Below are 14,933 nucleotides of genomic sequence, written 5' to 3'. Positions count from 1 at the left end.
GTATCTTGGTACATTGCTGAATTTATTTACTAATTCTAGAAGTTTTCTGGTGGAACTTTTTGAGTCTTCTAGGTATAGAATCATAATCATCAGCAAATAGTGCTAATTTGAGTTGTTCTTTTCCTGTGGTGTATCCCTTTAATTTGTTTCGTCTGTCTAATTGATCTGGCCAGTGTTTCAAGAACTATGTTAAATAGAAGTGGTAAAAGAGGGCATCCCTAGAAGATGGAAAGATCTACCTTGCTCTTGGATAGGCAGAGTTAATATTATCAAAATGACCATACTACCAAAAGCACCATACAGATTTAATGCAATTCCTATCAAAATCCCAATGACATTCCCCATAGACTTAGAAAAGGCAGTCATGAAATTCATCTGGAAAAATAAGAGACTCAGAATAGCTAAAGCTATCCTTAGCAGGAAGAGTGAAGCAGGTGGCATCACTATACCAGACCTTAAACTATACTACATACAGAACAATGGTAACAAAAACAACATGGTATTGGTACCAAAACAGACACACAGACCAATGATACAGAATATAAGACACAGAGGAAAACCCACAAAATTACAATTATCTTATATTAGACAAAGTTGCCAAAAAAATGCTTTGGAGAAAAGATAGCCTCTTCAACAAATGGTGCTGGGAAAACTGGAAATCCATATGCAATTAAACCTCTATCTCTCACCATACACAAAATTCAACTCAAAATGAATCAAGAACCTAGGAATAAAACCAGAGACCCTGCGTCTAATAGAAGAAAAAGTAGGTCCTAATCTCCATCATGTGGAATTAGGCCCCAACTTCCTTAATAAGACTCCTATAGTTCAAGAATTAAAATCAAGAATCAATAAATGGGATCGATTCAAACTAAAAAGCTCTTCTCAGCAAAAGAAACAATCTGTGAGATGAATACAGAGCCTACATCTTGGAAGCAAATTTTACCTCTCACACATCAGATAATTGTATTAATCTCTAGGGTATATAAAGAACTCAAAAAGCTAAACACCAAAAAAACAAATAATCCAATCAATAAATGGGCCAAGGACCTGAACAGACACTTCTCAGAAGACGATATACAATCAATCAACAAACATATGAAAAAAAGTTTATCATCACTAGCAATTAGAGAAATGTGAATCAAAACCACTCTAAGATTTCATCACACTCCAGTCAGAATAGCAACTATTATGAAGACAAACAACAATAAGTGTTGGCGAGGATGTGGGGGAAAAGGTACACTCATACACTGTTGGTGGGTGCAGCCAATATGGAAAGCAGTATGGAGATTTCTTAGAAAATTAGGAATGGAACCACCATTTAACCCAGCTATCCCTCTCCTTGGTCTAGACCCAAAGGACTTAAAAACAGCATACTACAAAGACATAGCCACATCAATGTTTATAGAAGCACAATTCACAATAGCTAATCTGTGGAACCAACCTAGAGTCCCTTCAGTAGATGAATGGATTTTTTTAAATGTGGCATATATACACAATGGAATATTACTCAGCAATAAAAGAGAATAAAATCATGGCATTTGCAGGTAAATGTGTGGAATTAGAGAAGATAATGCTAAGTGAAGTTAGCCAATCCCCAAAAAACAAATGCTGAATCTTTTCTCTAATATAAGGAAGCTGATTCATAGTGGGATGTGGGGAGCATGGGAGGAATAGACAAACTCTAGATAGGGCAGAGGGGTGGGAGGGGAAAGGAGAGGACAGGGGGTTAGAAATGATGGTGGAATGTGATGGACATCATTATCCAAAGTACATATATGAAGACACGAATTGATGTGAATATGCTTTGTATACAACCAGAGATATGAAAAATTTGTGCTCTATATGTGTAATATGAATTGTAATGCATTCCACTGTCATATATAAATTTACAAAATTAATAATAAAAAAGAAAAAAAGAGTTCTATGTGCTATATATAAGTAATATGTGGAATGAAAATGTCCTGCTATTTTGGATGATATTATACAAACACAAGAACAATCATTAAATATCCAGAGCATCCCTGAAGTTCAAGGTACACTTTTATCTGAGCAAATGACATGTCACAGATTTGACATCAAAGATAAATACTAGGAAGAACTTACTAAAAAAATTCTGTTCATAGAAATAACTACTAGATTCAGTAGTTTAGTAAACTGTAAGGTATGTAAAAATTATTTAAAACCGATAATATTTGACCATCAACTATTTTGCCTTCACACGTGTAACAAATACTGAAAATTGGCTAGATATTTATACAGATTGGTGGTGAAGCAGGAGATGAAATTCTTGCCCTCTCTTTGGCCTCTCTGAACTACTGCTATAACAAGAGTAGAAGAGAAGTAAGAGACATTGCTTTACATGATCTCTATGGTATCTTTAGGCATTAGTAGTTAATACTCTTTTTTTCTATAGTATCCAGAAGCTCTCAGATGAAACAGAAGTAGCTGTTCTTTATCTACCAAGCTCAGAACCATGACCTAGTATTGTCTTTGGGGGCCGTACTTTAAGATCAGGACTACAACTTTAATTTCAGTAGAAATGAAAAAATGGAGCACAAAATAGTCTCTTCTTCATTACTACAGAATCTTTTAAAACTACTTGTTATGGTTTGAATATGATTTGAGAATCACCCAGAGGTCCATGTGCTGGAATTGTGATTGGACAGAAGTGATGGAACCTTAGAGAAGCAGGGTCTGGAGAAGATGGTCAGGTCATTGGAGACACTGCCCTTGGAAGGTATTAATGTAGTTCTTAGAAGACTCTGGTTAGTTCCAAAAAGGGTGGGTTGGTGTAGAAACAGCAAGCCTGGTGCCTGAATCTCACTTTTTTTCTCCCCTACCATGTGACTGCTATCCCACTCTTGTGTGTGCTCCTGCCATGATGCCATCCACCATGTTGCTTAGCAGCCTGAAGGCCCTCACCAGAAGCCAAAACAATGGGGTTGCCTGATCTTGGACTTTCAGTTTCCAAAAGTGTGAGCTGCATAAACCTCATTTATTTATACATTACCCAGCCTCAGGTATTTTCATAGCAAAATCAGTCTCTCATAATGCAAAACAAAGGTGGAAACCTTCATGAAATATTTCCATTGGACATAGCAATAGACAAGAATATAATCTTCCCTTTGTGAAAAGCAAAATCACTTAGGAATCTAGACTTATTTCATTAATTCTGTTAGGAAAATAAAATTATTCTAATTCAATCATACATAAAATAAAACAAAAAAATACCTGGTCACCTTATATATTTTTGAATCAGGCAGATATTCCCAAATTTAAGGTTTGGCTTGGGTAGACAACTTCAAAGACTATCTCTTTGCAGCAATTCATTTTCCCCATTGCTTAAATATAATTTTCTTCTCTCTTTCTCATAAATGTGTCCAACATGTAATTCATTTCTCTTCATTTTAGAGTACTATACTGCCCCTCTAATTGCCTGGAGTCTTTCTGATGCTTCCAAAAAGGCTACACTGATTCTCAAGAAAGCAAGCACCATTTAGCATACATTCCACAGCTGAGTCTGCTGAGTCTGCCCTGCTTATGAATTACAGTGACAGGATAGTGAAGATCCTTCTCCCTTTGAAATTCTCCAACCAACAGGTATTAGCAATTAGAGAACATTTAAATATATTTTCTTTTTATGTTGGTTGATGTTGCTGCCAACCTGAATTTTTTTTAGAAGACTCTACCCTTATTCAAAACACATACTAACTAAGGAAAACAGAGAAATTTAAACAGGAAAATGATTTTTTAAAAAATCCAGATAAGCTCTGGTTTTGGTTTTGGTTTTTAAACTCTCTTTAATGAACTTACAACTTCTCCTTAAGGAACATTTGTGATGGTTTAAAAGATGTTCCTCATTCATATTGGATACATACATTGTTGATTAGTGGAAATGCCCATGAGGAGTAAGGAAACTGTACTGTTATTTTAACATAATTCCATAAGTATTGTTATCACAGAGATTCAATTATACAATCAGGAGAAAGGTGCCAAAATTAAAAAAACAAACATCCTGGTACCAGTTAAATCAGTTTCTTCATCTTAACCATGTTATTCCAAAACATTTTAAAAATTGAGAGTGCAGGTCAACCATAGGACTTCTTAAAGAGGAACCGGAATCTTATGAAGTAAGAGAGGAGAGTTTCATTATTCTGTCTTCCTCCCCACACCATTCTGTAGGCCTGCTGCCTTTTTACAATGCCCTCTGCTAAGCGTATCATTCCTTGAAGTTGATTCCGTAGTGGACATGTGTGTGTCTGTGTTGTCAATATATATAATTTTGCTTTTACAATGTTGGCAGTAAGAAACAGCCTTCTAATTTCATTCAGCATGATGATAGGCCCTAGCATTTTAATTATTTTTCATGTTGTGAGTAATTTATTATTCATTGGGTATCTTCCCTATAAATCTTGTACTCCTCTGTAAGATGATTTTTTTGGGGGGGAGGGTGTCCCACAAAGGGTTTCATTGCAATAAGAATCAAGGTGTGTCTACATTCTTACCCAGGGCCCAAACAATGCCAGCCTTCCAGACCAGCCCAGGAGTTTGGGGTGGGGAAACAGAGTCATTATAGAATATCTTCATTCCTCGGCCCGGAGAGCATCAGAGTTATCATCCATGCCCTCCTAAAAGGGCATCCCGGAGCACATCTTGCCACAGAACCTAATTCAGGACTCAGAAGACCAGGACTAAAATTGAATCTCATTGGGATTTGCATGTAAGAGAGACCAGAAGGAATGGATTGGCTCCTTCTCAGAAACATTTGTCTTTTGATCCTTCTAATGGTAAGTAGAATTTAAAGGCTAAGGAAGGAAATATAGCTTTCAGGTCTTGTCTCTCCTGTCTCCTTTGGGCTTTCTTCCTACATGAAATTTATTCCATTTTTAACCTCCTTTCTGCAAAGAGAGATCTACAAGTCCAGCTTCCATTTATTTCACAGGATTCTATGTGCCTCAAGGGACCCAATGGCATAGAGAAACAGAGTGAGAAATTAGTTAGACTAATAAATTAAACTTATATGGTCTCAGAGACACAATCTAATCCAGATTAAATGCTAGTAATACTCTAAAATTTATAATTAGAAATAAAATCATTTTTCATCATCTTTTACTTATATTTAAATCAGACAGATTGTTGTGAAAATTCCTAGTACAAATGCATTTGATATTTGAAAGGATGTAAAGTTAAGATAGTGCATTTCTTTTCAACAGTTTTTTCCTGTGAATTTCCTTCAAAGTAGAGGGATATCAGCTATATCAAAATTATATTGCAACTAATTATGAAATATTTAAGTCTTATTATTTAAAGCATTCCTCCTACAAGCCAGGAAGGAAATTTATTCATTTATTTAATTAGTTTATTATTATTATTATTATTTACTTTGAATAATTATAGATTCATAGCAATATACCAAAATAGTACAGAGAGGTCCCCTATACCTTTTACCCATGTTCCCTCAATGGAAACATTTTATATAACTACATACAATATGAAAACTAGGAAGTTAACATTGATACAATGCATAGACCTTAGGGAAACAACATACTTTTTTTGACCTTTAGTCAGGAAGGAAATATTTAAATAATTTCTTTAACATAAATATGGCATTTAAGAGGTTATATTACTTTCCTCAACCCTGGGTGGCCAGGTGTGAAATGTCTCTCTGGGCACCACTCACAGTGAGTATCCTACCCTTAGAGGAGGTAACTATTGCTAATTCAATTAGAAAAGATTATGTAAAGAAGCAATTAAGCCGGTTTAGATTAGATTAGACTTAAGTCCAAGATGATCAAATGACAAAACAAATCAGTCAAAATACATTAAAAGAATAAGAGAAAGATAAGGAGAGGAAATTATATAGTTTTTTTTCCAAGCAAATTAAGCAAATACCCCATACTTGGCTCCACCTCAGTCTTCTCAGGGGTGTTATGTCTGCAGGGGTGTTATGACATAACTTGGAAAATGATTCTCATGCTATTCCCAGACAAGAGACATTAAATTCATGAGCTTTGGTTCTAAAAGACAGGGCAGCCAGTGCTGGGAGAGATGGGAACACATGGTTAACCAGTTGGCATAGGAAGTGTCATTTCCAGAGTTTATGTCTCTATGAACTTCAAAAGCGGTGCAGAAGCCCAACACTGCCAGAGGGCACAGCGCCCAAGCTCGGTAGGGAATGTGAGAACACTGATAGAACATTCTGTTCCCCTAGCTGAAGAGACATTATTCAACAAGACCATTTTTTAAAAAAAATATTTTTAAACTGAAAAACACTAGAGTAGTGCAATGTCTTATTAGATGATTGTTATTTATTTACTAAATGACAAAGTTACTAAAGGAAGGTTAAGAATCAGACTTGTCTTTAAGAAAAATATTAAATTATCCACATATACTTCTTATCATACTTCTCTGGGGTATATCCATGCTTCGGCTCAGATAAACATTTTGTTTTCAGCAAAATGGGTCAAGATTTTAGAAGCAACTGAATTTGCCTCCTATTGCTGTCTGCACAGGCATGTTTTATTAAATGTGTTATTATTTAATTAAAGAGTCAATTCACGTTCTCCTTGATCTTGAAAGAGTATTATATTTCAGATTCCCAGGACCTCTTTTTGGTAGTATTAATTTATTTTCCTTGGTAATCCTAGTGGTTTTAACACTCAATCCTTTCCCACTTCTCATTGATACTATAGTATTTGTTTTGATATTTTATGGTAATTGTGATGAGCATAAGTTCTTATGCATTTCTAACAGCTCCCTGAAGATAACAATTAAAAATGTCTGGAACAGGAAAGTAAAGATGTCCAGCATATTTCAAGATTGTGACAAATCCAAGAAATGTTTAGGAGAATCAATATGATATTACAGGTGTAATAGGAAAATAAACATGCCTATTTTTCTTCAATTTCCTACACTTGAACTCTACCCCTTTTTCATCACCTAAATCAAAGGCTCTCTGGGGCATCATCGCAGCTTACATTAATGAGGGTGTGGCGACCTCTCAGACTCATGGGTACTTTGTGTCAGCTACATCTTAACCACAAAGAGTACTTTAAACAAAGTTTTGACTGGCTTAACCAATAAAAGTACCCCAAACTCTAGGTTTTAATAGGGTGTTTTCTTTTATTATTGAGTCCTTTATATTTTCTTCCTAAGGATGATCATCACGTTCTTCTGCTATAAACTGGATGTGCTGGTGGGGTACAATCAAAACTGAACTGAGAATCAGACATCTCAGGTTTGAGTCAAAAGCTACCCTTCAAAGTAGCTGTGTAACTTAGGGGAAAGCATTCCACTTCACAGAGCTTTATTGTAACCCAGGGAGAATGTGTCGTTAGACATGATGTCACGAAGCCTCCTCCACTGTCAGAACTCTGCTATTCTATGGTTATCATTACTGAATGCCTATGCACTAGAAGTTCATTACTGGCTCCTGAACCTTAGTTTTGTAAATCTGCCTAGAGAATCTAAAGATTTAGGTAAATTTTTTAGGTTGTATAATTTTTTTAGGAAGGAATCACTAGAAGCAGAATAGTTACTAGCTGAATGAGGACTATACTCTATCAAGGGATAAAACCATAAAGAAAAAAAAACAGCCATTGATTAGATTAACAAGTTTTTCCATATATGGTAACCATTTGTTTGTCATATGAGATATAAACACTCCAAGTAAACATTCTGATTCTTGGAAAGTAAAAAAAGGCTGGTGTTTACATAGAAGCACGTCTCACCTCTATTATTTATTTTGACTGGCAGGTTTCCAGAAATAAAATGATAGGGGTGGTGGGACGGGATTAATATCTGATTGTTTTATTTGTACTAAACAGAATATCCTAGAGCACATTAAACGATTGTTTTTAGTACTGCATATCGCAGAAACTCTAAAGGTTACATGGAAGCATGAAATCTCATATCTATTACTTTTTTTCTCTTGATATAAGTGGCTAAGGAATTATATCCATTAAGTACTTTTTTAAGCCAAATGGACACATTTATAATTTTACCTTCCAATTCCTGCATAGTCCCTGATGAGAACTTCAGGTTTAAAAAAATAAGTTTTATATTCCTAGAGATAGCAAGAATTTATTACCGTACTATAATTTTAGTACAGTTTCCTTCGGTGATATCTACCTATAGAATTTCAGGATAAAAATCCTGCCTTAAAAGTATTTTTTTGACTCTTAAGACTATGTGATGCTTTTCCTTTTTAAAGATACTTCTCCTTCTTTTTAGAGAACATTGAATCCTAAATAGCTAGTCTAATGATGATTTCTTTCTAGTGTTTAGGGGTCCAGGGAAGACTTCATCACAGAGCAATGAATCCATTAATTGGGCTGTAGTGATACTTCCTTCCCTTTCCCAAGTGGGAAGGCAGTTGGAATTCCTCCTCCCTCATAGAGAGCATTTTGATGACAGGGTATGTGACGAGAGACTCAAGTGAAGCCCTTAGATATTACTTGCATGAGAACTGTTTGCCCTTCCTTTCTACACAGAAAATTATATGGCTTACAAACTAAAAGGCCATTACTTGATATACCTTCAATTATAAACAAAAGTGGTATAATTAGGCTCAAACTTGGCGGCTCCACCATATCCCTAGGAAGATGGCAACTACTTTACTCAATAATTTTTATAAGCATAATTCAAGAGAGAACTGCTTATTAATAGGATGGTCCTAGGTGTGCAGATGACTTCAAAACTGACTTCAAAAAGGCAAGTCATAGACACACAAATAGCCTTGTTCAATACTTCTGACTTTAAATACACTCAATATGTAAGAGAATAACATGCATTCTAATATTTCAATGAACCCAGGTAATGACTTGGAGTTCACATATAAAATCACCAGTTTCTCTCTAGGAGCAAATACTGAAAGAGACCCAGAAAATTCTCTGCAATTTGCTAAAAGTTAAATGGCAATGTATTATTAATGTCATATATTCTATTATTCCATTTGGAATCATGTATATAAAAACCAGTCAGAACTTGCATACAGAGAACAGTGCCTATCACATACACCTTTTCAGTAAATGAATGGATCTAGTGTCTACCTTGTGTTTTTTTTGCCAAATCATTTTATGGTATTTACCACCCACATGTCGACAGACAGCATCAATGTGATTAATGGGCTTCAAAATGAGCTTGAGCATTTTAAACTCAGACATAGAGGAATAGGTTCTGGGGGTAAGGTCTGTCATTGTATTGTCATTCCACCATATTATAGTAACAAGATATTTTACAGTTAACAATGTTATTTCAACATATGACAAAATTCCTAAAAAGTATATAGAAGTATCTCATTTTAGAAATTAAAAAAAAAATTAGGAAAGAAATGAGAACCCACAATTAGAACAGGCTAGATTTGAACCCAGCAATTCAAGACTAAAAGCTCTTTAACTGAATCAGAATTGACTCCCTACACAGGTCCCATTGACATATACTTCTTTTACAATGTCAAATATTTCCCTATATCTTTTTTTTTCTTTTATCTGCTTGTCCTCTCTTTTAAAATGCAAACCTTTCTAGGCAGGAACTGTGTCTTACTCTCCACTGAATTCTCATAAATTAATGCACAAACACATATAATTATTTTCTTAGGCACTTTCCGGTTCCTTTCATTAATGCAACTTATTATAAGGACACACAAAGAAAAAGAAAAGACAAAAAACTCTCTCATCAATGAGGTCCACAGAAACCATCATACATTTAGGATGCCCCACAGCTCTCCAGGTTAATTTGCTCCCTCAACAGTAGGTGCCTCCAACTGTCATTTCTAGTATTCTGTCACTGTGGTGACTGATTCATCCAGTTCCATTCTGTGTGGGTGTCTTTTAACCAGGCTTTTAGGCTAAGCCACATCAGAGGATCATGTCTGGCCCACCTATGCTCTGAAAAGCACACATGGCAAGGGATTTTCATAGCCAAGAAGTTCTGCAATTACCCAGTAGCCCATAAATATTCTTCAGAGTTTGAGGTTCACGCAGTTATGCTACTTTGCACAGTTTGGGAAGGTGATATCATTTCACATTTCCTCCAAAACACCCATTCCAGGTGTTTCCTGAAATGTAAGGAGCTCCTGACAGAGCTCATGATTTCAAAGGCCTCCCCAGTAACACCTGCTGAGTTCCTTCAAGGAGACTTGCATATGAAGCTGTGGGACTGGAGGACTTGGCTAATGAAACCCTCAGCAGTAAAGTCAGCTGAGCAGGGAACAGAAATACCAGTTTATCACAGAGGCCTCTCCTGCACAAGTTCTGTTAACTGAGACACCTAACATGGCTTGTGATCTAACATTGCATTTCCCTGGTCTTAGAAAATGTCAGGAGCAGTGAAAGAATTTAAAGGAGGTTATTCTCCAGGATTCTTGGGGCTATTCAAGCTCTCCATAAACTGGACAAGTGCAAAGTAACAGAATCTCAAATGCTTTCTTATTCTCTTTGAGCCAAAGATAATCTAGTTGATGTGGCTACTTTGCAGTCTCTAAAAATGATTAACCAGTACTTTTATATGGCCTGGGTGCCATGAACACATCCTCTCAAGCAGAAAAAAAAAAAAAAAAAACTTCTTGCATTCTTCTCTTTAGAGATGTACCAAATGTCTACTGGGTCCTTCCATTTCTCACTGTGATTCCATTTGGATCAGAGTCAGAAGTAGAGGGCCTGGAGGGTTTGTCCATAGTCACACTGCTGGCAAAGGACAGAATCGAGACTCATACCCAGCTCTTCTGCCTCCAAGTCTAAGGAATTTGTGTCTCTAAACCACATTGCTTTTTATCAAGTCAAATGGTAATATAAACCTAAGTGTCCACTATGGAATGGAAGTCATCTGATTTTATGTGTGCACCAATTTAAGAAACTTGATACCAGCTTCATTGTTATCATAACAGTGGTCTTCAGTTGGGCACACTCACTGAAATGCATGAGCAGCTCAAAGGGTAGAGGAATCACATACTTTTAAACGACATATTTTCTAGGTCCTCAGTTTCTATATTCTTTCCTTAAATTAAACTAGCTGAACCTACACCTGAACCCAAGGTATCAGCTGGTTCTTCTCTCTTCATTTCCCTTTTTAAAAAAATTGTCCATGGTAAGTATTACTGAATTGCAGTGCAATGGGTTGTAAAACTATCTTGGGCATTAAACTAAGAGACAATTCAAACTATGATGTCAGTATTGAGAAAGAAAATTGACTCTGATTCTTTTTTTGTGGGGGGCGGTACCAGGGATTGAACTCTGGGACACTCAACCACTGAGTCACACCCCCAGGCCTATTTTGCATTTTATTTAGAGGCAGGGTCTCACTGAATTGCTTAGTGACTCGCCCTTGTTGAGGCTGGCTTTGAACTCTCAATCCTCCTGCCTCAGCCTCTCAAGCCACTGGGATTACAGGTGTGCGCCACCACACCCAGTACTTCTAATGCTTTTAATGAATCTTTTCATTAGTCAGGGTTTTCAATTATTTGTTTTCAACAAAGATGAAAGATTTATCAGCTGACTAGAGGTAACATTTAAAAATAACTTTTAAGGATAGATTACTCTGTAACTTTAGGTCATGTCATTCAGAATAAGTTTAAAGAATTTATAAGAAAAAGTCCTCCAATATCATTTATCTATTAAAGTTCTCTAAGAACTGTATTTACAAGTAAAAGACAAAAACAACTGGAATTGATGCTGAAACTTGTTTAATTCTAATAATTAGTATCACTTACTTATCCATTGTTTCTTTAAAACTCCATTCATCTCTGTGATACATTTCCAATCAAGTTTTATTTTTGTATTTAATTATATTGTATCAAAACTTTCATATTTGCATATTGGTTGCTCAATTGTGCTGTTCAATATGATTGTAAGGCTAATCTAGTCCTTTGGGTCATCAATAGAAATAAGATATAAGAGTTCAAGGAAAAATAGGAGTAAAATAAATGCTGACTGTTAAAGAACTTAGTAACTTTTTTTATCCAAATGGATGATACTGGGCATCAAAAGACAAGATTTAGCTATCATTATAGAAAAATCTAAAGAAGCACATCTTCTTTCCAAAAAAAAAAAATTGTTGCTCTATTTTGGGGGAAAAGTGAGAATAATTTCTTTATTCAGTTTTTATTACTATAACTCTTAACTCACATTAATTATGCAAGTTAATGGGTTTCACTGTGACATTTCCGTCACACACAGTTATTATTCTTTGATTGTATTCTCCACTCTCCCTCCCCACCTGCCTTTCCTTCCTCTTCTTCTTTCAAGCCATCTTCTTTTCTTTCTTTCTTTCTTTTTTCACGTGTTAAAGAAAACATGTGATACTTGTCTTTCTGTGTCTGGTTTATTTCACTTAACACAATGACCTTCAGTTCCATTCTTTTTCCTGTAAATGACATGATTTCATTTTTATTTATGGCTGAATAATATTCCATTGTGCATAGGTACTATATTTTCTTTTCCATTCATCTGTTATGAAAATGCCATAATAAAAATAGTTATGCAGGTATCTATTTTGTATGCTGACTTCACTTCCTTTGGGTATCCACCCAGGAGTGGTATGGCTAGATCATATGGTATGTCTATTTTTAGTTTTCTGAGGAATCTTCATACTGTTTTCCATAGTGGTTATGCTAGTATTGTATTCCCACCAACAATGTATAGGATTCCTTTTTCCCCACATCTTCACCAACATCAGTTATTTATTGATTTACTTATTTATTTTTATAATAGCCACACTGATGGTGGGGTGAAATTTCAAGGTTGTTTTGATTTTGCATTTCCTGAGTGGCTAAGTTGAACATTTCAAAATATAATTATTAGCTATTTGTATTTCATTTTCTTGAGAAGCGTCTGTTCAGATCATTTGTTCACTTCTTTAATGCATTTCAGGATGTCTTAAGGTTTTATGAGCAAAATTTTGGAAGTCTTTGCAAAGATAATATCAGTATCAGTCAACATAAACATCAATATTTATTCAGAGCCAGGGACATAATTATATGACACAAATATCCAAACAAAATCAGAACAGTTTGGTAAGGTAATATTGGGTAATTCAAAAAAAAAGTTTTAGGTGTTAAAAAATACAATAATGAGTAGGATGGGGACTTGGGCCCACTCTCAGTTGCTGTTTTAATACTTCATGGATACAGTATTAACCTGTAGGCTTATTGTAAATAGGTAGAAACAACAGAGAGAATGTGTTCCACCACAGAGTGAAAATTACCTTCCACATCTCTAATTGAATTAAGAGCAGAACCCAGCGACGACTCACTCTCACTGTTTAATATTAGATTATTAGCTCTGAAGTTCTGCAGCTCAGCTTGCCCGTGCCAGGGTGGGTGAGGAAAACGACATAATGATGTTACTGTAGTTCCATCAGGTCAGAGACAGGATCAGGAAGGAAGAAGGGAACAACTGGAAGAGAATATAAAAGAGGAGAAAGAAAGAGAGCAGTGGAGAAGAAGAGGGAGAAAACAGAAACTATTGTGGAGCCAAAGATGAAGACAGGGAGACTCTTGTTCATAAAGGGCTCACGTGCTCTGAGCTCACCAACCTGGCATTCACCAAAGCAGGGCTTCCAGTTCACCTTCCCCTGAAGGAGGTGCCTGAGAACTGCATGTCAGAGTCTAGTGTGCAGCATGAACTGCTCAAGTTACTGGTTCTCAGTTACCCTAATGTCTCAGTGACCAGAATGAAAGAGAGCTACTACTAAATGATACATAAGGCAACACTGAAACATAAGTCTATATGTATGCGTGGACACAGAACTTACCATGTTAGCCATTGAGTGCAAAGGCAAATTAAAAAATTCAATATACATGGTTTCTTTTTGATTAAAAAAAATTAGCTGGGCATGGTGGCACAGGCCTGTAATCCCAGTGACTCAGGAGGCTGAGGTAGAAGGATCGCAAGTTTGAGGCCAGCCTCAGCAATTAGCAAGCCCCTAAAGAAACTTAATGAGACCCTGTCTCAAAAAAAGATAAAAGGGCTGAGGATGTGACTCAGTGGTAAAGCAACTCTGCATTCAATCCCCAGACCAATATATATATATATATAGTTTGTGGAAGTATGGGTTTACAAAGAATAAATGTGACAAAAAATTGCCAATCTCCTGTTCATGAGATCCTGTTTGATTTTTTTTCTTGTACCTTCCAGAATTATCTGCTTTTCTAACATCAAAAATTTAACCCCCAAAATAATTAAATAAAATAGCACATTCTATGCAACTGAATAATATGATATTCTAATAAATATTGATATTCATTCCTGGGTCTAGATATTTTACTCATATCTAGCAAAATTTTATATGAGAAAGTGAGTTAAGAAGAGACTCAATTCTTACCAACAAATTTCTCATCTCTATTGGTCCCTTTTGGACTTACCTTTTGCCATGACAAATCCTGCCCATACCCTCCCTCTGCTCCCTCTTACAACCACCCCCACTGCAGAATCTGCTCTGGCCCACTCCACCTGTCCAGTCTCCAGCCTCAGTTCACGGGAGCTCCCCAGGTTCACTCTGCTCCCCAACTGGCTGGAGTTCACAGTAGTACCTCATCTCCTCCCTAACTCTCCACTCGGCCTCCATCACCATCCCCCAACCCTGGGACAGTCCTTGTGTCCTCCTCTCCTTACTCTCAGTTTACCAAGTTCTACAGAGAAGTCAACAAACAGAAGAAATAAGTATTCTATTCTTACTTCCTCATCTCAGCTTCACCACCAATCTTCACCAACCATAGAATAATGTAGGAGGAAATATTCTTTCTCGTTATTATCGTTTACCTGTACTTTTAGTTTAACAAATATTCCTACTCTCTCTTATCACAACTGTATCTACTACTTCTTTTCCTCCTCCTCCTCTCCCTCCTCTTCTCTTCCTCCTCCTCTCCCTTTCTCTCTTCTCATTCTACCATTCTTTTCCCATAAACCCTTTCTCCTATCCCTACAGATTATATA

The 14,933-nt window shown here is 36.2% G+C and overlaps 1 protein-coding gene across 1 annotated transcript in view; it reads left to right on the top strand.

Moving 5' to 3' along the window:
- Positions 1–4,489: 4,489 nt before the first annotated feature.
- Positions 4,490–14,933, top strand: part of Dsg4 (desmoglein 4) — a 39,644-nt gene continuing 29,200 nt past the window's right edge. The window contains exon 1 of the mRNA XM_048806392.1: positions 4,490–4,790. Within this exon, the coding sequence (XP_048662349.1) occupies positions 4,743–4,790 (48 nt within the window). The 5' untranslated portion in view covers positions 4,490–4,742. The remainder of the gene's footprint in view (positions 4,791–14,933) is intronic.

The sequence above is a fragment of the Marmota marmota genome, unplaced genomic scaffold (genome assembly GCF_001458135.2).
Source record: "Marmota marmota marmota unplaced genomic scaffold, marMar, whole genome shotgun sequence".
In the NCBI taxonomy this organism is placed as follows: domain Eukaryota; kingdom Metazoa; phylum Chordata; class Mammalia; order Rodentia; family Sciuridae; genus Marmota; species Marmota marmota.
Note: the sequence above shows the minus strand (reverse complement) of the source record. Positions and strands in the feature narration are given on the sequence as shown.